The sequence below is a fragment of the Pogona vitticeps genome, chromosome 4 (assembly GCF_051106095.1).
Source record: "Pogona vitticeps strain Pit_001003342236 chromosome 4, PviZW2.1, whole genome shotgun sequence".
NCBI lineage: Eukaryota > Metazoa > Chordata > Lepidosauria > Squamata > Agamidae > Pogona > Pogona vitticeps.
Window position 1 is genome coordinate 240,148,378 of NC_135786.1, and position 25,295 is coordinate 240,173,672.

General features: G+C 52.8%; 1 protein-coding gene across 4 annotated transcripts in view; it reads right to left on the reverse strand.

Annotated features, from left to right (window-relative positions):
* Positions 1–25,295, reverse strand: part of LOC110084817 (uncharacterized) — a 47,408-nt gene that overhangs the window by 12,452 nt on the left and 9,661 nt on the right. For 2 of the 4 annotated variants that reach the window (XM_072999463.2, XM_078392083.1), the window contains exons 6-21: positions 20,045–25,214; positions 17,850–19,083; positions 16,961–17,186; positions 16,445–16,657; positions 15,589–15,795; positions 15,175–15,356; positions 13,696–13,813; positions 12,785–12,850; positions 12,517–12,636; positions 12,008–12,233; positions 10,572–10,705; positions 9,790–9,990; positions 8,733–8,887; positions 6,263–6,413; positions 5,950–6,058; positions 4,257–4,390 (exon numbers count right to left, since the gene is read on the reverse strand). In XM_072999463.2, coding sequence (XP_072855564.2) covers positions 4,257–4,390; positions 5,950–6,058; positions 6,263–6,413; positions 8,733–8,887; positions 9,790–9,990; positions 10,572–10,705; positions 12,008–12,233; positions 12,517–12,636; positions 12,785–12,850; positions 13,696–13,813; positions 15,175–15,356; positions 15,589–15,795; positions 16,445–16,657; positions 16,961–17,186; positions 17,850–19,083; positions 20,045–25,214 — 8,646 coding nt within the window. The remainder of the gene's footprint in view (positions 1–4,256; positions 4,391–5,949; positions 6,059–6,262; positions 6,414–8,732; positions 8,888–9,789; positions 9,991–10,571; positions 10,706–12,007; positions 12,234–12,516; positions 12,637–12,784; positions 12,851–13,695; positions 13,814–15,174; positions 15,357–15,588; positions 15,796–16,444; positions 16,658–16,960; positions 17,187–17,849; positions 19,084–20,044; positions 25,215–25,295) is intronic. The other 2 variants (XR_013544418.1, XM_078392084.1) reach the window with 1 other exon arrangement.

Consider the following 25,295-nt stretch of genomic DNA (forward strand, 5'->3'; position numbering starts at 1 on the left):
GCTGTTCCCAGACTCTTGGAACTCCCTCCCACTGGAAGCGAGGCTGGCTCCATCTTGGCTATCCTTCCGCAAATAGGCCAAGACTGTTCTCTTCAGGCATGAATCACTGGCTGCCCGAGTGCGGTTTTTAGGCGGATGGTTGTGCTTTACTGCTTGGAATGTGTTTCCCTTCTTGCTTATTATTAATTTTGGTATGGCATTTGTTCAATCCCTTTTAGCATTTGTATACTCACTGTTTTGAGCTTCAACACTCTCCTTTAATGTTGTAGCCTGCTTGGGGTCCTTTTCTTAAGGAGAAAAGTCAAAATATTTTAAATAAATAAATAAACCCCAACTGAATGGGGCTGGGTGCCCAGTGCATTCAGGCCAGCTGTGAAGCACCTTGACACCCCATGCCTGAGAACGACCGCGTGAGGAATCACAAGCGACAAGGCACATACCAGGGCAACAAAGGAAACTCCTCACATAGATGAGCACATGCAGCTTGCAGAGAAGAGAAGAGAAAAGCGTAAGGCAGGCTGCAAAAGCTGGATGCCAGCCAAGGGGGCAGTGCAGGATTAATTCAGCAGAGCACAGCAAGCCAGAATAGGAACTCCAAAAACACTGAGGGTGATCAGTGAAGTCTTTACGCTTTCAGTCATCCGAAGACAGTCATTATTTATTTATTTATTTATTTATTTATTTATTTTATTTATATCCCGCCTATCTAGCCAACTCAGGGAGAAGCAAACTGTAATTTTTAAAGTCTGTCCTGCAAGGCATCTGATCTGCTCACCAGAGACCTCTCTGTGCCGTGGGGAAGAAAAGGAGAGCCATTCCTGCCTGGGCACACGGGAGAGCCAGAGAGGGCCCACCAGAAGCCTGGCATCCCAGATCTAACGAGGCTGTATTGAATTTATAATTGGAACGTGTTCCAGTGTATTTTGTTGACTCCGGCAGAGGGGCAGTGGTGCCTTGAACAGGACCCACACTATAGACAGCCACGCATCAAGAGTCAGCCAGCCACGGCCACGGCCGAAGACTTGGTGGTCCCAAATCAAGAGCAAACTGGAACGAAAAGCCTAAGAAACTCCTGGCCTTAGATCTTGAAACTCAAAACGGCTTCCAGCATTTCCTGTCAATGCACTGCTGTCGTCTCTCTCCCTCCAATGAAACTGGGCAAGTGCACTTCTGCCCTTTCCCACCACCCCTCCGAGACCTGGCTGCTGACTAATATCCCCTTCAAGCAGAGTTCCCGACCCTGGCGCTTCCTCCTCCCTCCTCCCTGCTCAGGCTTCCAGATCCTGTCCCAAGGGTTCTTCTGCATCTTCTTGCAAGAGGGCCCCCCCCCCGACTCTTTAGGGCAGGGGTTCCCAACCTTAGGTAATTGGGGAGTTCTTGGAATGGAATTCCCCAAAGCCTTCCCCACTAGGATTTGCAGTTCAAGAATACCTGGTTTCCCCCAGCGTTGGGAACCATAGAATCCTGAAGTTGGTAGGAGCCTCTAAGGCCATCAAGTCCAACCCTCTACTCCGTGCAGGAATTCAAGGCAAGTAAATCTGACAGATGGGTGTCTAGCTTTTCTCTTGAAGGCCTCCAGCGTTGGCATGCTCACCACCTCCCCAAGGTCATGGGCCCCATCATTGTACTCTATTAGGTTTTTCCTGATATTCAGCCAAAATCTGACTTCCTGTCTTTTGAGCCCATTGTTGTGTGTCCTGCACTTTGGGAGGATCGAGAACAGATCCTCCCCCTCCTCCGTATGGCATCTTTTCAGGTATTTGAAAAGTGCAGTCCTATTTACCCTCTGCCTTCTTGTCTAAAGGCTAAACATGCCCATTTTTTTCAGTCTTTCCTCACAGGGCTTGGTTTCCAGCTCCCTGATCATCCTTGTTGCCCTCCTCTGAACTTGTTCCAGTTTGTCAGTATCTTTCTTGAAGTCCGATGTCCAGAACTGAATTTTGTTTCTGTCTTCCAAGGTGTTTGCTATTCCACCCAATTTTGTGTCATCTGCAAATCTGATTAGCATTCCTGCACCCCCTGATCCAGGCTATTAATAAAAATGTTGAAGCCCTGGGGTACCCCACTAATGCCCTCCTCCCAGTTAGAGAAGGACCCATTAATAATCACCCTCTGAGTACGATTCTGTAGCCAATCGTGTATCCACCTGCCACTTGATCTGTCCAGGCAACACCTAGTTAGCTTGCTAATTAGGATATCATGGGGCACTTTGTCAAAAGCTTTGCTGAAGTCAAGATATACTACGTCTACAGTATTCCCTCTATCTATCAGGGAGATGACCCGATCGAAAAATGAGATCAGATTAGTCTGGCAGGATTTGTTCTCAACAAACCCATGTTGGCTTGTAGTTATTACTGCATTGTTTTCTAGGTCCTTGTATAGTGACTGTTTTATAATCTGTTCCAGAATTTTCCTTGGAATTGATGTCAATAAGACTGATCTGCAGTTCCCAGGTTCCTCCTTTGCGCCCTTTTTGAAAATAAGAACATTAGCCCTCCTCTAAACATCTGGCACCTTAACTGTTTCCCATGATTTTGTGAAAATAATGGAAAGTGGTTCTGAGAGTTCTTCGGCCAATTCTTTCATTACTCTCGGATGCAGTTCATCTGGCTGTGGAGATTTGAACTTGTTCAAGGTGGTAAGGGATTCCTTGACTATCTGTTTGTCCATCTCCACCTGCAATCCTGTCCCCTCCCCTTGCCCTTCACATACGTCTGGAGGTCCATAGTCTGTCCTCTGGGAAAAGACTGAGCTAAAATAGGAATTCAGCACTTTGGCCTTTCTGTTCTTCTGTTATAATTTTTTCCATCTCGATTTCCAAACCACTGCTTTAGGGCCACAAATCAGGCTTCTGAGGCCCGCCTTTCCTCACACGCTGCCCTTTATCCTTCTACCTGCACAACAAGAGTGCTGGCCCTGCACGTCATGAAGTAACCCTAAAACTGAAAAGGGGGCAGAAGGCTGGCTGGGCTGAAGCTGCTGAGCAGACAGGAGAAAAATGAGAACTGCAGGTGGTCTCACCAGGAGGTCTCAAGCGAAAAACGCTGGGTAAGAGCCCCCTTCCTCAGAAGCCAAGGTATGCACGTGGCCTGAAGGAACCGTGGAGGCCACTGCCGAAGAAAAGAGCCCCAGACCAGTTGGGAAGGAGTCGTCTGAGAGAGGAACAAAGTCTCTCTGATGGGGCTTGATCTGGCAGCCTCTGACAGAGGTTTTGACCAGGGAAGGTATTCCAGAGATCAAAGCCCAAAGGGACAAAGCCAGCTCAAGAGGGGCTCCACTCCCTCTCCACTCTTGCCCAAGCCATGCCAGGATTCAGAGCCATCTGGCGCCTCCTTCAGCTTTGCAGGAGACTGGAGTGGGGATGGGGTAGAGGAAGAGAGTCTCCACCCAGCGGCATTCAGCTAGGCCTGCTGCTGCTGTGGGCCACCCGCCTTAGGAAGAGCCACCCTAGGGTGGGGGGGTTCAGGTGAATCTCCTTCCTGCTGGTGTCGCAAGCCAGAGGAGAGGCTCCTCCATCCACTCCAGGGACTTTCTAGTAACTCCTCTGCAGACAACCAAGCAGCTTTCCTGCTATCACAGTTCTGTTGAGAGGGGTACGCAATTAGCCGCTGCGAGGCCAGCCAGAGGGAAGGAAAACGGAAGCCTTTCTCTCCTGCTCAAGCCCCACTCTGTGGCCCGCTCTTGGGTTTACTGTCTCCTGAACTCGGCTTGCTACTGGCTGGATTTTGTACTCATGAATCCTGGGACTGTGTCTGCTCTTCTAATCCTCCTTTCCCTAAACCCCTTCCTTTTCATGCTGTGTCACAGAATCACAGAGTTGGAAAAGGCCACCAACTCCAACCCCTTGCTCCGTGCAGGAATCCACATCAGATTTGACAGATTTGACAGATGAGTGTCCTCTTTTTTTCTCCCAAATGCCTCCAGAGAACTGGAGCACTCACTGCTTCATTTAGGAAGTTCTTCCTGATATTCGGCCTCAGTCTGGCTTCCTGTAGCTCGAGCCCAGGAAAGAGGCAGGTAAGAGCAGGACTCTTAACTGGCCGGCCAGCCAGCCAGCCGACCATTCCTTCTCCCAATTCTGAAGCGGCAGAGGAGCTGTTGTCCAGGCGGGAGGGGCATGATCCCTCCCCAGTGACAAAGCGGGGAGAAAGGAGTCGCCTGGCAGGTGCCTAGCCAAGGTGCCTGGAGTCAGGAATGCCGGCCAGGTGTTATGCAGCTGCTTGGTTAGTTTACAGAACTCAGGCGTGAACTCTCACCTGCAGCCGGTCAAGCTGGTCCTGCAGCTTCCTTACGGCAGAATCAAAGATGACCTCCTTCTCCCTCTGGATGTGGGACTCCATCCTTGCCTTCATTTGTTCAAAATAGCCCTTGCCGCGCATCTGGGCACAAGCTACAGCACCATTTTAAAGGTCAGGACAGGCCCTCAGGTATCCCTGGCATCCTCCAACCATGCCCTCTCCTTGGTCTCAGGTGCACAAGGTTTTCTTCCTTAACCCAGACAGGCTGCCCTGCAAAGCCATGTCTTCCACCTTCAGTCGCTTAAAAGTCACTCCCGCCCCCACCCACACTCCCACTCCCACCCCCAACCCGCCACCCCCTCTGACCCAGCACCTGGAAAGGCAATCTGGCAAGGTCTTTGACAAGAGGTTCAGTGATACAACCTTAGCTGCTACACAGAAACTTCACACTTTGATGGTTGTTGTGGGTTTTTCGGGCTCTTTGGCCATGTTCTGAAGGTTGTTCTTCCTAACATTTCGCCAGTCTCTGTGGCCGGCATCTTCAGAGGACCGCAAAGAGCCCGAAAAACCCACAACAACCATTAGATCCCGGCCGTGAAAGCCTTCGCGAATACATTCACACTTTGAATTTAATCAGGACACTTTGTTATTTACTATTAGCTCTGCTTGAACAGCATGGTTACCCTTGCTAAAGATACCATAGGATACTAATTTAAATGGGGAAAGCCAGGAGCTGATGCTGGAGGTCTCTCTGAAAGGGCAATCTGGCCCCCGCCTAACAGAGGCCCCTAGTCAACTTGGAAAAAGGTACCCAAACCACACAGGGAGCGGCGAACAGGTGCTGCTTTCTGGATAGCTTGGTCACACTCTGTTGAGTCCTCCTAGGACAGGGGTCTTCCCTGCCACAGTGATGCCCTCACGGATACGGGATCTCACTCAAAACGGGTCTGGCCCTGCGTACAACTGTGCCCAGAACATGCCAGACGTGAGCAGCTTTCACCAGGGACCAGAACCAAACTGCACACGCCTCAGCCCAACAGCTCAGTTCATGCATCTATCTCAGTGGCCAGACAGGCGACCCAGAGGGAGGACGCCACAGGGAGAGGCCAAGGGTGGTGGGAAGAGCGACGTTCCCTCGGTTCAAGAGCAGATGACATGGAGATCAACATCAGAGGCCCTTTAAAGAGCCCCAGAAAATTAAGAACGGGAGAGGCCATTGTACAGCAGGAGAGCCAGTGGCAGCAATGGCCTCCCCTCCTCCCCCCGAGACAAGATTTCAGTCTGGCATTGACTAACTGAAGTTCCCATTGGGAAGAAGAAACATTACGAAAAGCAAGAATGGCAAAAGGACCCTTGGGTTCTACCTGGAAGGTGCCCGATGACTGTCTGTGGTGGAAGGAGCAGCACTCAAGGGCACCCTGGCAACCCACATGCACGCCCTCTGGACAGGAGAGGCAAGCCCACCCCAGCATCTCTTTCCAGAAGGTTCCCAGCGGTCGCTTCTCAAAGGCACAGAACCGTATGCACAGATGTACAGAAACCATGACAAAGACCCACGAATACCCCACCCTGGAGGTCCTCTTCTCCTCCATCGGTGACTAGCAAACCACCGAGAGGGTGCTGAGCAGCATGAAGGTCAGGGTCCACAGGCCACAGAGGGCTGTGGACCTTGGAGACCCAGAGAACGGGCTCCAGCACCGTACGTTGTTACCTGCATAGGCCGGTTCCATGTGAGCCTTGATTTCTGGAGTCAGAAGGCGGGAGATCTTCCGCTGCTCCCGGGTGATGAAGTCCTTCAACTCGAGGACAAAGCTGAGCAACTGAGAAGGGGAGAGGAATGCTTTGAGATTCCCAGGCACCCCACAAACCCTCTCCTGTCTTAAGCACAACCTCTGCCCTTGCAAAGGCCACAGCTTGCATCCCCCAGCGAATAACAGGGGCCTTCCACGCAGGGAGGCGTTCCGGGCGGTCAACAGACCCCACGGAGGAGGCCCATGCCTCCAGCAGGCCAGCCCCAAACTCACCCTTGCTCGAGCGGCTTCCGTCTGCTGCACAGAAACGGCATGGATCGCCTCCACACCCCGGCTCAGTTGCCTTTCAAGATCTCTGAAGAAGGAGTTCAACTTCTCCAAGACACCTTTGCCAAAGTCCTGAATCGACTCGACCAGCCTAAAGCTGCAACAGGGAAGGGAGGAGACAGAAGAGGCCACTGACACGCCGTGGGCCCAGCTCCCTCGGGCGTGCAAGGCCTCAGTTGCTAAAACATGGGTGACTCACAGGGTCCGGCTTACCCAGCCGCCAGTGCTCAGCCTCATTTCACAGCCTGACTGGCTCGCATTCTCTGTGCTCCATGTAAAGTCCTGACGGGCTTCTCTCAAAGTGGTGGAGCTTTCTTTGCCACCTGCCACCCCCTCCCCTCCCCTCCCCACCCCGGGCACAGTGAGATCGGTCAGCAGGAGGCAGGGTTTTGTTGCTGCAAGAACTGGTCCGCCCCCTCCCAAACTGGGAGGAGGGAAAGGATGGTCTATTAGAAGTGGCATCTGAAGCAGCAGAGATGACAAAAGGGGGAATGGGATCAGCCTAGGCTGTTTCCCCCTCCAAAGTTGCATCCGAGTGCGAAGACTGAAGAGAAAGCTATCTTGCAAAGAGCTGGGAACACCCCAAGCGGAGAGTGAGAGCATGCAAAAGGATGTTGGAAATATCTCCACCGGAGGCTCTGAGTAAGTTAAAATATCTGTTCATATAAGGAAAACCTCCATGGATCCAAAGAACTACACAGAAAAGAGATAGATATAAAGAGTCAACAAATGGACTTTACCTTTAAAAAAATCTTACTGTCATGGCAGAAGCGAGCCCCCCACCCCACCCCAGCTTGGATCAGGAGAACAAGAGGAGAGAAGAGAGAAAGGGAGAACGAGGGAGAAAACGACCTTGACACGAAAGGGGATCAATCTAAGATAAAAGCCTTGCTCCCTTCACTCTCTGAAATATCAGTTACTTCAAAACACTGCAGAACCTTTATTGTTGTGACTTGGCAACTCTGAGAACTTACTACCTGGAGGGAAGCTCCACCCCGCTCTTGGATCGGAGATGTGAATAAGACTGAGAAAGAGAAGTAAGCTACAGCCACATCTGCTGACAAAAGGCTTAAACAGTATCATCCCTTCCACCCTGAAGACCAATATAATCGATCCCCTGTCCAGTTCTCTGATTTTGCTGGTTTCAGGACTACCTCTATGCCTCAGCCTGCTGGACAAGGGTCTCTTCAAATTGGGAGATGTCATGACCCACGGCCTGCCTCAAGGCTGAACGCTCAGAGGTCAAGGTTTCCCATCTGTGGAGGTCCATTCTGTTCATATCCCTCTTGCAGATCTCCTTGAATCGCAGCTGGGGCCTCCCTCAAATTACAGAAAATAAAAAACCAATTGCCAGAATAGGTGGGACATAAAAAGGAACAGAAGCAAGACTGGAGACCTTGTATACAGAGATGGGAGAATTGAAATGGGGAAAAAAAGCACGATGAAAATTACTTTGTTAATCTACAAATGAGATCAATGATGTATAAGTGGTTGGTGCCTGAAGGTGTCCTCTTTGAATTCTAGGAACAGGCCCACTATATTGACTCGAAAAGGAAGGCAGAAGATTTTATGAAACAAAGGGGAAGTGGTTGGGCAGGAAAAAAGGAGGGAAAAAAGCAGAGGAGAAACTAGAAGAGGAGAAATCAAATGGATCTTCAAGACCAGAAGCAGAAAGAAGCTCGACTAGAGCTGAAGAGCAAGCGAGAAGCTCTAAAGAAAAGCACACCTACATAAACAAGAGGATCCAGAGGAGGAAAGAAAACCTACCTCAACAATAAAGATGGACTAAATGAATAAAATGGTTAAAGACTGTAGGATATAATGGGTATAAAATGGTAGAAAAATATTAATGATCAAAAATCAAGAACTATTGAAGAAAATGCAGATGAGATGTTTTATAGATGATATATGATTTACAAATTGTATACAATGCCAACAATTTTTTTAAAAAAAGATAAAAAAATGTTTTTAAATAGTGTGGGAAACGTAAAACCCCGGAGGGGACTTTTATTATGTTTGGTGGATATACAGGGAATAATTTCATAATTAGACTTGAAAGATAGCTCGGAAAGCATAGACGAAAGAAGAATGTGAAGGTCCAACGAGGGAAAAGATAGATTAGTCAATAGAGTAATACTGGAAAATCTGCTGTTTTCCTTTTTATCTTTCTTTCCCGTACAATTGTGTAAGTTGATGTAAATGTACTATCTCACTCTCTGGAATTTTACCTTTTTTTCTATCCATACCTCCCGCCCCTAACTCCAAATTCCCTTCCCCCAAATCCTATCCCCACTGGAAATATATATCTACATTAGACAAAAGTTGTAAGGCTGACCCCAAGTTCTGCACTCATTCCTTACAGGACAACCAGAGCCAATTTCTACTGGCTTCCAAACAAGAACAAAACAGAACGTACCTGAAAACATGATTCCACGTCACAGCGATGGCCCTGAATATTGGTTCTGCCAGGCACCTATTGAAATCCACATGCTGGTTCTTTAGAGATGGAGAGGTGTAGACCCCATGACGACAGCACGCGGCCCGGTAGGTGGCATGCGGCAGGGAGAAAGGCTGGGAGGGGAGAAGGCGAGAAGAAAAGAGGGGCGCAGAGCTGAGAACCGCAACGGAGACCGCTCGGTTGTCTCACCTGTTCGAGGGGCCCACTTCCAGGGCCATGAGCTACAGGCACTCTGGCAGCCCAGGCGGCGGCAGCTGCAGCCGCCAAGCGAGCGAGCCCCATCAAGGCATCCTCCCACCAGCACTTTCAGAAAGGAGTGGAAGCTATACCAAAGCAGAGGGAGGCAGAGAGGCTTGGCCATGATGGCCGCTTTCCTCCACAAGACCTGAACCACTAAGGCGGAACTAACTAGAATCTTTGGCACAAGCCACGTGGAAAGTAAGAGGAGGAGAGTGCGGCTCATGCTCATGGCCATGAGGTCCAAGCAACTCCCCCCTCCCCTTCCCCCCCAGGCAGATCTCGCCCTCTATGAAGTTTTTAAGGTCAGGATTTGAGTCAGCCATAGTTCCAACCTCCGACCTGCTTTACTTACATCTGTGGGATACCTTCTCCTCCCCTGAGCACCCCATCTCCAAGCCATTTCTTTAAAAAAGGAGGAGGGAGTTCGATTCAGTGCTGAAACAGGCTTTTGCTACAGCATTCAGGAGAGAAATTCGGGGGGGGGATGACTTGCCAATTAGCACCTTGTTAGCACTTTAATACTGGTTAGCACTTCCATCTGCCCCACAGCAGTCCTTCTTTGTTTCTTCAAAAGTGCCAACACTACGAAAGCAGCAAAGTGTTCATTTTTTCCCCAAAAGGCTGTTTGTTCTCTTTCCCTCCTGGTTTGCCATGGCTTCCCCTGCTGATTTTCGGTGCCTCAAAAGAATACCAAGAGGTGACGGCATGGAGCATGGGAAATAAAACACAGGCACCGTTGAGACCCGCTTTCAACAAAGGAAGGGAAGCTGCTTACAGGCAAGCCCCAGCTCCTGACGATGGCCTCAGACAGCTCTTTGGCCTCAGCGGCCCCCTTCCTGAGGCTGTTGCGGATCAGGACACCAAAGCAGTGCTGAATGTCACAGAGGCTGCGCTCCACGGGCTCCTGGAGGAGAGGGAGGACGCCCTGCAACGCCAGCTGCACAGTCTCCTGGACCTGGGCCTGGTGGGAGCAGTCCTGGAGAGCAAAGGCAAGCAAGCAAGTGAAAGCACACAACACCAGAGGAGGTGAGAAGCAGCCGCCCTGGCCCAGAGCAAAGCAGCCCCCAAGAGGCTCCTCGCCCTCTGGAGAAGCACCACCACCCCCTCCGCTCTTGCCAAACCAGGGGGGAAAACCCTTCTAAGATGTCCACCCACATGCCCAGCGACCCTTTCCCTGCTCCTCCCTCTTTCAGGAGGACACCCGTCCCTTTGGCAGGAAAAACACCATCCACACCTCTCTCAACTACCTCCAAACCTAAAGCCTGCTTTTTTTTTAACCAATGGAATCCTTTATTGTTTTCCTGAATCCTTCACCACCATCACCACCAACCCAACCCACCCTATCCTTACTTTTGCAGCATCCTGGGAACATAGGGTAGGGTCTTGCAAAGCTCCCCGCAATTCCCCACAATTTCACATTGTGTCCACTACCATCCCAAGCCAGTAAACAGGAACACTGGGAGCAGGCATTAATCCATAAAAAGTCCCCTAGTGTTTCACCCACACATTCCTATTGACCAAGGAGAAGCCCCTGCAAACGCCCGCTTTTTTACTGACCTCAGCTCTCTGGCTCATCAGGAAATTGACCATCTGGCCCAGGACACAAGCCACGTCCCTGACGACCTTTTCCGTGGCTACCATGCTGTGCTTCAAAGCAGTGTCGATGGCAAACTTCTTCAGAGCTGGTATTTCTAAATGGAAAGGAAAAAGTTGGTGATGGGTGTTCACAGGTGTGTCCTGCTTATTTGAGCATATGTTATATACAGGAGAAAAAGCCATATTAAAAAGTAGAAAATTGTAATTATCCTGAAAACGATCAGTCGAAGGTTCCTTAAGCACAATTTAAAAGAATATATAACAGCCAAAAACCAAGCTGAGAAGTCTATCATAACACACCATAACAATTATAATAGGGGTCGCGTCTCCAGCCAGCCTAAAAAATGTCTTTCAGGGTTGTCCATTATGCCTTCTCTTCTGTCGATGTATTTATTTTTTATATAATTTTGCAATCTATACCATCAATGACATTTCATTTCGCTCCAACACATGGACTTCATACGAATGGCTCATTTATCTGTGCTGAGAGCATTTCTTATTGCTTTTAAGCATCAGGGTCAACATAATTTATTTATTTTTATTTTATTTATTTATTGGACTTATATACCGCCCCATAACGACACAAGCACTCTCCGGGCGGTTTACAATTTTAATTATACAGGCTACACATTGCCCCCCCAGCAAGCTGGGTACTCATTTTACCGACCTCGGAAGGATGGAAGGCTGAGTCAACCTTGAGCCGGCTACCTGGGATTTGAACCCCAGGTCGTGAGCACAGTTTTAGCTGCAGTACAGCGTTTTAACCACTGTGCCACAAGGCTCTTTATAAGGTGCATTTAAGCACCTGTTAGCATAAAAACCAGGACTGTTACCTAACCCCAAATTCATCTCTATACTGTGGAAATATTCCTCTTACAGGCTTTAATGAAAATGTTTTCACTCTCCACTTAGCTTCTTTCTCCGTTTAAGACCAACAGGCCTGTTTTAGCCACCTGCCTTTTGGGCTTTTTTTTTTTTTAATCAAAAGGAGCTTGGCTGGAACTACTGCCAAAACATATGTGATTGATTAGCCTTCTCCAATCATAGGGCTCATCATGAGTAAAAGAAATGATGCCTCATTTTTTTTCCAGTCCTGATGCTAGGAAAGGACTCCGTTTACGTTTTCTTCTTGAGTCCTAAGAAAAACACACAACTCTAGTATAAAATACTTGCCAATTCCCCCCCCCCCTCCAATTCAGATAACAAAATTCAGATAACAACGGTTCCCTGTCTCTACTCAAGTCTAAGGAAGTCCCGCGGGGCTTAGGAACCTCCTGGCTGATGCATGTTGGACAGGTAAGTGGGAAGTGGTCTACCCTGCTGGGTTGGGTGTAGACCGGGTGACCTCCTGGCCTGCAGCTGCGCTTGACAAGGACTCTCCATGGACCTGAACACACCTGTGTCCTTGGTGTCATGGAAGACTTGAGGCTGGCCATCTCGAAGCAGCTTCCCACCAAGTTTGAGATACTCCGTAGCGCTGACTGTGAAAACCTGGAGCTGCCCCAGCTGGGACTGCGTTTCCCCAAGGCCAGCCAAGTCTGAGCGGCCCAGCTCCCTGCTCTCCTCTGAGTCCTCGTCACTGTCCTCCTCGCCCTCAGGCTCCGCCGCCTTCCTCTTCATCTCCTAAGGCAAAAAGACCCAAACAACATCCACCCCGGATGGGCTGCATGCCGGGCTGCAGAGGAGAAGGATACGCCTGACCCCCCCCAACCCCACCCCCACCCCCTGGTTCCAGCTACTGCTCACGTACGTGATGGCACAGAGCCCAGAAGGAAGAACCGTGAGCTTTTTTCCCTTTGCAAAGCAGCAGCCAGCAGGTTCTGAGCCAAAGTGCTCCCTCTGCCACGTCCATTGTGTGTGTGTGTGTGTGTGTGTGTGTGTGTGTGTGTGTGTGTGCAATTCCTACCTCTAAGCCCGCACTGAAATCCATCAGAATCTGTTTCTTGGAAAACCTATTCCGGGCCTCGACACAAATCAGACTGATGGCACGCAGCTTGGCATCTTTCTTTCTCTGCAAGTCACTGATCTAAGCCAGGAGAAAGTAGGGAGGAACTGAGAACAGAAGGACGTACAGAGAAAACAAAACCCGCAGAGCCCAGGTACTGATTCCAACCGTGAAAAGAGGGGTCCCAGATGAGGAGAAACTGAACACTGGGGAGGAGCAAGGCACTTACTTTGAACTCCTTCTCCAAAATGTCATGCTGCCTCTGGAGGCTGATTGGCTGTGGCCTCTGCTCCCCCTGGGCAAGACAGAAACCAGCGTTATGGGTGGGTTTATATCAAAGTCACTGTCTTTCCCATTTGAAAGGCCTCTTTTGAGGATGAATATTTCAGCCCCTGAAGACTGGACTTCCTTCCAAATTGAAAAAAAGAAGCAGCAAGCGGGACCAACCATTCCTTTTCAAAATAAGCAAGACTGGTCTAATGGCTGTTGTGGGTTTTTTGGGCTCTTTGGCTGTGTTCTGAAGGTTGTTCTTCCTGACGTTTCACCAGTCTCTGTGGCCGGCATCTTCAGAGGACTGGAGTAGGAACTCTGTCCATGCTCTGAAGATGCCGGCCACAGACTGGCGAAACGTCAGGAAGAACAACCTTCAGAAGACAGCCAAAGAGCCCGAAAAAACCACAACAACCATCAGATCCTGGATGTGAAAGCCTTTGCGAAGACTGGTCTTTTCCATTTCTATGAGCTACAGTAGGTCCAGTATGCCTATTTCTGAACAGGGAGGGGGGAACAGTTTTAAATTTAAAAATCAAAACTTGAAAACCCTTTGCCAAAATGTTCCCAAATTTGGCACAGAGAAAGAGCAAACTAGCTGCTGTATGTGTGCTATATTTGGTGCTGATCCAAAGCCCAGTTACAATTTTTGTTTGATCTGCCCCCTTTCTTAGAATTGCCTTGTAAAACGTTGATCTGCTTGCCTGCGCAATAACATCACACACTATTGTTTCACTATAATAATATTAACATGAGACAGCACATTCACTCTACAAGCAAAAGGCACATCAAAACAGCGTGGAACATTACATGGGGGGTGGGAGAGGGGCCTCCCGGGAGAATCTTCTTTTAATTATTGGCTTTACAAACCTCCTGTTGCAGTTGCTCATAAAGGCTTCTCTTTTCCACTTCAGCCTGCATTCTCTGACCTTCCAGCTCTCTCAGTTCATCTTCAATGGGTTGAATCTCATCTTGCAACTTTAGGTCCCTAAAAGATTCAGGACACTGAATATTTTTCAATTATTTGTATCTTGATTCTTTATTTGTCACTTATTTGTTTCCTACCTCTCCTGCCTTGCTCCTAAGTTGACCTTTAAGGCAACTTACAAAATAATTAAGAAACTATGGCAAATGAAAACAAAGCGGCTGGAATCAAACTGCTAATTTATACTACCGTAGGCGAAAGCATGCAAGTGTTGGTTGCAAGCTGCTGCTCTTTAGCAAGATGCCAGTTGGATTCCCGGGCATGCGCCTGCCAGCACAAGGAGCCATGCACTTGGAAATGTAACCAGCGCCTCATTAGGCAGTAACTGGCTGCCAAAAGAGATAACCCTTAATCAAGTGCAGATGGTTAGGATGCTTCTGGCCAGCAAGTTATAATGCTGGAAACCAATTAATCATACGGGATTACTAAAAAACCACAAACCAACAGCATACAAACAGTTGAACCTCAACAAAGGCAACAAGGAAGAACAGAAGTTGCCTCACTCTGAAGAAAAGACAAGCAGTGGTGGTCACAGCAGCTGCTACAGGCATTCTTATTCTTTCTCCCGCACCCACCCAATTTTATTGGGGTGTGTGTGTGTGTGCAGGAGTGATTCTTCCTTCTCCATATATTTCTGGGTCTGCTCAGGGCCCCCCAAATTGGAAGTGGCAAAGGAGGCAGTGACACACTCCCTACTCCCAGCGCAATACCACCCCAGGCAACAAGTCTAGCCAACCTATGGGCCAGACTGATCCTGCTGCTTGCTTTTCAGTAGTACAAATGGTGTGACACAACATTTTACACCCTGGCAGGAATAGTGAACTTCCAGTACGCAGGCCAAGTGAGAATTGCATAGGGCAGGGGTGGGTGGGGGACACCTCCCACTGTTTTCTTCTGTGGTTGCCTCCAACCCTTGATCAGAGGCAACAGACTCTCCGCTGTTTAAAGCCCAGGGAACCTAACGCCCCAAACAGAACGGTGATCAGCAGACTAAAAAGCTGCTGTGCTGGGGTTTACAACTGAGTAGATCTGCACTGAGTTGCACTGGGGGGAAATGGCCAGATTGGCACGAATGGCATGGAGTTGCGCCCCCCCCTCCTTTGCTTGGCTTTGGCCCACCCAAGCACCACCTTAGGACCACCCACAGTTAGAATGCACCCCAAGGCTCTTCCCACAACAGAATGGACTGCAAAAAGACAAACAATCAAACAAAACCCCAAACCACCAACCTTGTTTCCAGCCCCGTTCTCACCCGCCTCTGCTTGGCCAATGGAACAGAGAGGCTCAGGTTTCCAGGCTATCCGTCCCTTAAGCACACTCCCCCTTCACCTGCCTCCCCCCCCCCGCCCGCGTCCTGCAGTTACCTGACAATGTCGGTAATGTTAAAGCTGTCTGTCTTGGTGCAAACGAAAGCCAGGCTCCCGTAGTGGCCGTCCATGAGCAGCTGCCTGCGCAGGTTTGCCTCCAGCATCTCCTTTGCCGTTTTGTCATCCACCGCCCGGGTGATGCTGGCCACAATCCACACAGCGTGGCAGTCTTTCAGGTACTGGAGGAGGAAGGACAGCCGTGCTCAAGCAAAACAGACCTGCCCGTACAGGACAGACTTTGGCCCTGACTGTGTGGGTGTAAAAGTCTCACCTCTGGGCCTAGGAAAGCAAATGAGTTACACTGGAGGCACAGGCCGGTTGGAGAGGAAGAGGAGGAAGAATCCGTGGCCACAAGGGAAAGACACACAGGCTCCTTCCCCAGCTGGCACCCGATCAGAGACCCAGTCCTACCTCTTTGGCTGCTCTGTCCCGGGCGGTGTTGGAATCCCGGATTCCAGGCAAATCCACCAGCACAGCCCCCGTTTTCAACACTTCCGATTTAGCGACACGGATCCTCACACACTTCACGATCGGCCAGAACTCCCCGCCTTTCATCTCGCGCAAATTATCGGTCTGAGAATCAATGTATTTCTCAATTTTTGTACGGAAGACGGCTGCCTAGGAAGAAAGAAGAAAACCCAACTTAATATTCCTCCCCGCCCCCCAATGGTGCAAACGAAGAACGCTGGATGAAAACTTTTAACAAGGACAACAGCAACAACATGTCTTTGATATTTGGTGAGTTAAGTCAATTTCCTATTGGAGGGCAGTCTGTCAGGCCCACTCTCGAAGTGTGCAAAGCGGCGAGACATGGGCGGGGTGGGGTTGGTGGTGACACCCACTGGGCCCCCCAAACCTCCACCAAAATGTTTCAGAAATCATGTGTTATTATTACACATACAGTATATAGAGGTTTTCGGTGTGGGAAGAAGGAAGTCAGAGGAGAACAGCACCAGCCAGGCCACGCAGCACCCACCACATGCCGGGCTTTTCGCAAACACAAGAGGAACCGGTGAAGGTCCAGGTCCCAGGCCAGCTCTTAAAATAATGGCAACGAATGAGGAAAACAGCGGTTAGCCCTGCCCACCTTGCCTATTCCCAGCCTGCGCTGCTCGGCGCCGGAATCAGCCTCACGGCTTTGCGCCCATTTCCTCCCCAACAGCCCACGCCGTCGGAGATTAAAGGGCTGTACGATTTCTGGACCCCCTCCTCCCCTTCCCACACCAGCTGCCACCATCCCTTCTCTCCCCAGCCCTCCATCGCTTGCCGTCTCTGCAGAGAGGTGCTGCACAGTGCCCAGGTGCTGAGTCACGTCCTGGATGTTTTCAAGCTTCTCCAGGTCATCGATTCTCCCGTAGACGGCTTTCACGCGACAGTAGGCGGCCCCAGCTTCCGTCTTGCGATCCGGGCATCGCCTCTTCAAGTGGCCAGATTTGTCCTTCATGTCTTCAAGCAGGGCCTGCAGCTCCTTGTACCACTCCTGCGGGGAGAAGCCAGAGAGAGAGAGAGAGAGAGAGATTTCCATCCCTGAAGGCCTTTCCATCTACGAGATAAACATTAGAGCTCAATGCAGGTGAACTCAAGTACGCAGGTGCTCTCCATAGGCTACTGACCCTTCCCAACCCAACCCAACCACAACTGCTTCCCCCTTCCAGTTTTTGGGGTGTTTTTTTTAAGTGAGAGTCACCCCCCCACCCAATGCCCTCTTTGGCCTGAGACGACTCCAGAGGGCAACAGGAGCCCCCCAGGGCTCTCCCCCCCCCCAAGCTCTGCAGCCACCCACCTGGTGAGAGAGGAATTCCACCTCGGCCTCGTAGGGGCTGCCCCCGACCGCTCTGGAGATCTCCACCACCACAGCCGTGCAGGCCCTCATGGCCGAGGTGGGCAGCACCGCCTCCTCGTCCAGCAGGGCGTTGAGCAAGCAGCTCTTGCCGGCTCCCGTGTTCCCCACCACAGCGATGTGGGTCTGGGGCATCTGGGTTGCCTTTTGGAGGGCCGCCACCTGATCCCTTGGAGGAGGAGAAGAAACAGGAGGGAGGGAACGTCAGCTGGGGACGTGACTGCTCCAGGCTCCCTCGGCTTCACCCTGGCAGGATTCCCATTCCCTGGGGGACCTTCTCGGATTAAACCCACTCTCTCTTCCCCTCGCCCAAAAACCCTATGAGGGTGACCAGCAGCGCATTCAGTAGGAGGCCTTCCACCTTCTAGCAGGAGGGAGTGGTCCCCCACCTCTCTGGCCTCCTCCCTCCTGCCAGGCAAGTCCCCCAGCAAGGGCATGACTTCCAGCAGGCTAAGCGCCACCCGGCAAACAAACTGACTGGAAGCATGAATTCCTACTACTTTGGAGTCGCCGAGAGGGAAGATGTCCTTAAGGCTCCACAGCAAGAACTCTCCGCTGAACATCAATCCGGGCTTGCTGAAATTTCCAACACGCCTGTGCAGGCTGAGTAAGTAACCGACCAAGGTTTCGGAAATGGGCAGGCAAACCATTGCTGGTTTTCTTAGGAAAAGGTTGGAAACCTCCTTTCAGGAGGTGACTTTTTGGTGCCAAGAGAGAAGGGGCCTGAGGACACACGATCAAGGAAGGCCAGCTCACCTCCACCCGGGTTTGTGACACAGGAGAAGCCACGACAGAACCTGAACCCATCACAGGCAGGAGAGAAACAGCTTACCTCCACTTCTCCACGTGGCTGTGGTCAAGCCCTTCAGCCCCACCTAAGGTCTGCGAGATCTCGGCCAGCACTGACTGGCACTCCTGCAACTGGAACACCACGTCCTGCTCAGAGGAAGCCCAGCCGCTCGGGACGCTGCTCTCTGCCCCCTTTGCCCCGGGCCAGAAATCCCTCTGGGACGGAGCAGAGGAGCCGCAGGGGGGACGGTCCCTCCGTGAGAGCACGCCTCCTTCCTCGGGGCCTAGAGGAGAAGCAGGGCAAACTGCGCCCTCCCTGTTCGAGTCCACAGGCTTGCAGTCCAACGGCCACGGTGCTTCTGCCTCCTTCGCCGGACGAACGGGTGGGTTGTCTCTGCTTCCAGAACCCACAGGATGGGTCCAAGTCTCCGGCGGTTGAGCTGCTGAGGCCCCCTGAAGGAGGGGTTTTGGGGGGACGGCGATGGCTGGCAAACAAGCCGTGGAAGATGCTGGGCAAGAGCCAAGGCTGGCAAGCGGCTCATGAGAATCCTCCCACTCCTTCTCTTCTTTGAAGACTGGGGAGGCAGAAGATGCTCCCGCCCACTGATTCCAGGCTGAAGCAGGGGCCTCGATGCAGGCCAGAGAGCTCCGAGCAAGCGCCAGACTTCCAAGCCCACCAGAGACGGGGGCGGCACCAGAGGTCCTCCCCTCCTCTGGGAATCCCTGAGAGGCTCGGGTCAGGTCAGATCTGGCCAGAGGGCTCCACCTAAAAAGGTCATTCCTCAGACGGCCTCCCAAATCCCCTTCTCCGGCGTAATCGGCAACGGTGTGTCGGAAAGAGGGCGGAGGGGAAAGGGAGCGGCCGCTCTCCTTGACCTGCCGTCCCTCCCTTGGCCCATCATCCTCTACTCCTGTGCAGCTGTCCCTCCCCACAGGGGAGCCGAGGAAAGGCTCTCCATTCAGCAGTCGGGAAGTTTCGGTTTGTGCCGGGCTGTTGCTGAAGGCTGAAGACCACTTTGGCAGGGGAGGTCCCTCCTGTGCGTTCCCACCCGTGGGGGAGCTCGCCTGATCAGAAGAAGCAGGAGGAGGAGACGTCCCTCTGGAGGGAGAAGGAGACCCCCTCCTATGGTCCCCTTCGGGGCAATGGTCTTGGTCAGGAAGCTCTCCTTTCGGGGCCACAGGAGAACGCCCAGCCCCTGGCCATGTGCAGAGGGTGGGGCAGGGTTCCCATGGAGGGCTGGCACGGGATGGGTCACCGGACAACTCGCATTCCATCTCTGTGGAAAGAAGCATTTTGCTATCAACGTTGTATTCAGATACCCCTTTTTTAATAAATCAGGGGAAAAAATCCACCTCCACCCCAACTGGCATTGTTTCTCCTTTTTACACTCCTGTAAAGCACACATACATCCCTCTCACCTGCGCCCCCCAACCCACCCCCGTTTCCCATGTACAGCGACCTTTTGAAAGAACAGAGAATCAGCTGCTCCCACATCTAGTCATACACACAGCAGGGCAGCTGGAGCCAAGAGAACATTACACTAACTTGAGTCCCTTTGATCTTAGAGGCTCTAGATAGAGGATGGCTAAAGAAGCCCTTGAGATTTTCTACTGACTGTAATAATGTACAGCAACCGTAAGTAAAGATACATTTTTTTCCTACTTAAATGCTTCCAGTGCAATTTTTAACACATAAAGTGCAAGTCACTTTGAAAAGAGTTGGGCTACTGAGACTTGAACTAGTCTCACACTTTCTTGATGCAGTTGTCGTTTGTACCTGATATGCTGATAACTATAAAAGGAATTAACAAATTAACTAAGGCTGTCATATCCTGGGGCACATCAGGGAGGGAGGGAGGGAGGGAGGGAAGAAGGAAGGAAGGAAGAAAGGAAGGAAGGGCAAGCAAGATGAGGAGGGGAGCTACCCAGTGCAAACTGCTTTGGCCAGGGGGCCTGAGCACAGCGTCCTGTCAACTCAAGCCCTCATTATCATCTCTGGTCCTGCTGCAAGCACAGACCACTTGCGGCCTTGTCTGTTCACAGCAACTCCCCATCCAGGACTTTGGAGTCCGTCAAGAGAGGTCGCCAAGAGGCAAAGCACCCTCTCTCTACTGGGGTACAGGGCTCCCGGAAAGCCCAGCCATCCAGAGAGGCCCCAGATCAGCATAGCTAGCCGGACATTTCCAGCGGATGTGCCAAATGGGGTTCTCTTGCCTAGTACAGGCCATTAAACGTTACCTTGACAAGGAGAGTCCGTGGCTTTCCTCTGGGCAGAAGCTGCCTCTTCCGTCTGCATCCTGCTCCGGCTGGCCTCATCCTGCTCCTTTTCTCCCGCAATGGAATTCACATAAGGTGGCTCCCCCGGCTCAGAGTCCTCAATGCAGGCAGCTTCCTCAGTGGCGTCAGCCCCGTCCAACATGCCGTCCCCTCGCTGAAGACGGAGGGCGTCACACTCGCCTGGAGTGACGGAGCCATCCGGCTCAGGCTGTGCTTCCTCCGTGAGAGACCAGCGGCTTTCTGGAGACGATGCCGGGGTACCAGAGGGCGTCCTCGAGGCTCCACGGGAAGATTCAGGCAGTGTGTTGATCTCAGCGAGGTCGGAAGCCCCTTCGGGGAGGCCGCCACTCTCCCCTCCAGAAGAATTCCCGTCGCTTGGTTTGCAGGCAGGTCCGCCGTGAGCAGCCTCCGCAGAACCGTTGGAGGTGTCAGAGAAGAAACCGTCCAAGGTCTCCCTGCTGGGCTCCGGCGCACGCTCCACACTCAGGGACCGGCTAGGAGAGCCTGGCGGGGAGCTTTCCAGGGCCGAACACACCTTTGTCTGGAAGTGCTCCTCTTGGGAGAAGTAAGCCTCCCAAATGCTTTCTGGACTGTGGCTTTCCGAGCTGTCTCCTTGTTCTCGGGGAGGGCAGCCAGATGGGGAAACGGCAGACAAAGGCTGCCCATCTGAGGAAGAGGCCTGCAACCAGGTACTGCTGCTCGGGTCCTCAGCAGAGAACGGGGGCTCCTCCTGGCGTGTTTCCCCCCTCGTCTCCGGCACACCTGCAGATCTGCTCTCTGAACCCTCACCCGCTTCAACGGGAAGTGCCAGCATTGCTGCTTTTCCACTTCCGTTGCCTGGTTCACTGGAGCAAAAGGTCTTCTTGAAATAATTTCTCACCATTTCTGCCACCATGTCTCTCTTGTGCTGTTCCAGTCGGCCCATATGCAGAGTGACGCGGTCGCTGAGCCGGTCCGGAAACCTCCCCTTTGTTGTGCCAAACAGGTCACCCTTCCTAACGTCTAGAAGAGGAGCGGTCATGGCCAGAGGAGACAGGCCAAATGGCAGCTCCCGTCCCGGATGCAGATCCTGAAGGCAGGGCCTCTTTGGAGAACCAGAATCCTCTCCTCGGTCTGAAACCCTGACCTCCACCTTGTCATCCAGGGGCCTTTTCCTGGAATAAACGCCTTCCGGCTCCTCTTCCTTCTGCAAGATGCCTCCAGGACAGTCCCAGAACTCCTCCCCTTCATTCAACCCGACAGAGGAGGAATCCGAACCCACTTCATATTGGCCTTCGCTTCCGTCACGCCGCCCGGTTTCAACGTCGGGGCACAGGTGTGCCGGGCACTGCCCTTCAGTCTTCTGGGTCCATTCCTCTTCGTCAGACCGAAGGCCAGCTGGCCCTCCCCACCCCGGGGGCTCTTCGCCTCTGCCTCCAGCTTCAAAGGGCACTGGCAACCTCCCCACTCCTAGCTGGCGAGGAGATCTGCCACTCGCAAGCCCACCGTCTGGCTCAAGAGCTGAACTGGCATTCTCTGATAATTCACCGGCACCAGCCGGGGCTTCTCCCTTTAGGCTACATTTGGCATGGATTTCTGCCAGGCAAGGGGGCTCAGCAGCCAGATGGACAGAAGCTACCGCTGCAAGTCCCCCTCTGTTAGCATACGGATCTTCCCCTTCCTCTGCCGCTCCTCCATGTCTCACGGAAAGAGTTGAATCTCCACCCGCTGCCACCTCTGCCTGGTGGCTCTGAGGTTCAGCAACTGCAGCATCCTCTATGTCGTCAAGTGATTCACTACGGGAGCCGACGTGCTGCTCTAAAAGCACGCCCGACATCTCCTGGCCCCCAATGCTGCTTCCCTGGACGGCTGCCGTGCACGGAGCTTGGACGGTGGATCCCTCACTTACGTCGCCCCACCCGTCGCTGTTCTCAGCCACCCCCCAATCATGCCTCCATCTGCCTGGAGCTTGAGCACCTTGGACGCTCTCTCTGCCCGTGGAATCTTCCTCATCCGCTCCAGAGTCAGGGACAGGCGCGTTGCGTTTGCCATGGCCACAGGACTCTGGGACCTCAGCAGAGTCCACCTGGGGCTCCCTCAGAAGGTTTCCTCCCCCACTTTCTTCCGCAGCTCCAGCCTTCTCAGAGGCAGCCCTCGGAGCGCCTTCTCGGAGGCTGACCTTTTCCTCCTCCCACTGGGGTCCTTCAGGAGTTCGCCCGAATTCCACGTCTTCTTCCTGGAAGGTTGTATCTTGACAAGCACGTTCCGGTCCAGGAGAGGCGAAACGGTCAACCACCACGTCTGGTTCATGGGCTTCCTCGGGAGCACTGCCTTCCATGAGAGAGGCCTTGGGGCAAAGCACTGGCTTCCCAACCTCGACTCCCTGGGGATTCATCCCCAAGCGACCTCCTGGGGCTTCAGGCTCAGACCTGTCAGGTTCTGCTTCCAGTTGGTCAACAGGCAAGGGGGGCTCCGGACAGCATTTCAGGTGGGTAGAGTTGCTGGAAGGAGATCCACGAGGCGCATGGAAATCATCCCATAGCCCCATCTGGGAAGGGTTTCCCTCACCACCGCCCTCTGCGTGACCCGAGGAGGCCTCTGCATCCCCTGCACCGCCACCTCCGGCCACCGCAGGCGGTCCTTCTCCATCCTGCCTCTCTCCTTCCTCCTCGGTGCCCACTGGGCGCGCCAAAACACTGCCATTTTCAGGTCCCCGTTTCCCAACAACTTCCTCCTTGCTTGTCTGCAAAGGGCACCGTGCCTCGGTGGAAGGAGAATGGCTGGAGTGGGGGATACCTCCCTCCCCAAAGTAATCTGCAAGCCCTCGGAAAGGAGAACGTTGCCTGGCCGGCCGGCCTGCTGTGCCTGCCAAGGGCCCGGCAGCCTCCTCTTGACGGCATCTTGTGGGGGGGTCTTTGGCAGGGGCACAGAGAGGGCCCTCCCGCAGGCCCCTCGGCCAGCTGTCCCTTCCAGCGGCTTGTTGCTGGGGGCCAGCAGCTCCTGCAGTGCCGGCTTCTTCTGCCTCTTCCTCCGAGTCCTCTTCTCCCTGTAGGTATTCCGTCTCCATTTCCTCCTCACTGCCACTTTCACAGCTGGGCTGTCCTTCAGGGGATCCAGCCACTAACGGGGCATGACCGCCATCCTCACGGACGTCGACCTCCGGCACAGAACCACCAACATTGCTGTCTTGGCCTTTGTCCTTTCCGTCCCATTTGGGGCCCAAACACTCTGATCTTCTCTCAACTTTGGCCGTCTCCTCCCCCTTTTCTTCAGCGGGAATCTCGCTGTTGCAGGACAGGCTTCCACAAAAGCACCCTTCGCCCGGAACTACCTCAAGGCGTTCAAGCACCGCAGCTGCAAGGGGCTGTTCGGGAATTGCCCCTTTCTGCAGAACAGGCACAGCCAGGGGGTTTGAAGCAGCAGGAAGAACGCTCTCCTGGCCAGAAGGCTCTGAGAGATCTCCCGAAGACATGCTTTCCTGCCTAGCTGTAGCAGATTCTGCTTCTCCTTCTTTGTCAAACTCCTCCTTGGAAGGCCCCTCAGCTGGCAAAGCCACTGGCGGAAGACCATGTAACACCACACGGGTGCTTAACCCGTCATAACCAACGCCATCTAGCTTTGTACTTGTGTCCTTTCCTTCTGCACACTCTGAAGTCACGCCATCCAGCCCCCTTTCCTTTCCACAGAGAGACTGAGCCCCCGTTTCTGCGCAAGGGGCTTCTAAAAGGCCGACCCCCGCAGCCTCTCGATTCACAGAGCCCGTCTCTAACTCGGGGCGGTCTGTGTCTCTTGTGCCAGTGTGGCAACCCACAGCTAACAGGTTGATATCTCCATAAGGCTGGGTTTCCATGTCCCTTTCACCATCAGAGGCACTATCTTGTGAGCTCATAGCACAGTCATCGCTGGCCTTTGGAGTCCCCCATGACCGGCTCTTTCGTGGTGAAGCGTCACGGGCTCGTTCAGGATCCGATCTGCCCCACCTCACCGAGCCGGGTAAAGACGGGCTCTCTGGCTCTTTGAGGGAAGGACAGTCCCCAGCCATTCTGTCTGATCCGTTGTTCTGCGCACTTCCCGATATTCCTGAGAGGGAGGTCCTTATTTCCTCTGGGACCCTGTGTGCTGCACTGGCGGCCACGTCTGCTCCAGGCACTGCCTGCTCCATAACGCTCCGCGCTTGCTCTTCTCCAGGGCTCTCTCCTTCCATCCACCACACGGGTGTCCCCTCATCACCCCCCATGGCTTCTCCCTCCTCTTCCACTACCTGCCTCTCAAGCACGCTGTGTTTCTCAACAGGAGGCTCAAGCTGAGCGGTTTCTTCCGGGCTCCGGGAGAAATTCATCTCTCTGATTTTTTCCTCTTGGCCAGAGGAATCAGGAACAAGTTCTTTTTGGCCAGGAGGAGTGGACGCAGGACCAGGTTCGTCTCTGCTCTTCGAAGGGAGGAAGTATGTGGCCTGCGGCAAGCCTTTCGGAAGCCCAGCGGGATCGTTTGACCTTCCACTCCAAAACCCTTCCTCACAGTCAGCTGCTGCCGATTCCTTCAGGCAAGCAGGGGAAGGCAATGGCGGGCGCAGGTCGGCAGGACCAGTTACTCCAGGACCGCTCTTGCTATCCTCAGGAGGAAACGGCTCATTGGACCCTGGATCTCCTCCTGTCTCTGGCTCGCCGTCACCCTCTGGAGACTCTGAATCACCGGATGGTGGACTTTCCTGGAGCAAAGGGAAGTGTGGCTTCTCAAGGGTCCTTCTTTGGGGACAAGGCTCGGGGGCAACAGGTGACTCTTCACCGAGGACTGGGTAGTCAGGTGAAGTGGAACGCAGAAGCAGAGAGGTGGCAGGGCTCTCCGCACCTCCCAACGGAGGAAAGGATCCTGCTGTGGCTCTGTTCCAGCTGTCGACTCCAGGAGCCACGGAGTTTCCATCAGACCTTGTGGCCAGTGAAGGCGTAACCGGAAGGAATGCTGAAGCCGCCGAGGTTAGCGGTGAAGCCAAAGCGGTGGCCTCAAGACGCAGGCAGCCCCGGCGGGCCTCAGGCGTGCTGGTGGGTGGACCCATGGGCAGCGCTTGAGCCGCCTCAGGAGGAGTGAGGTTGTTCCTAAACCCCAGACTCAACCTGCTCAGCTGTGATGCTCCCGTTGACGCCGACGTGGGAGACTGTGTGAGAAAAAGAATCAAGAGATCAGCACGATAAGCCCCCAGAGGTGTTTTTTTTTTTTCAGAAACTAAAGCTTTCCA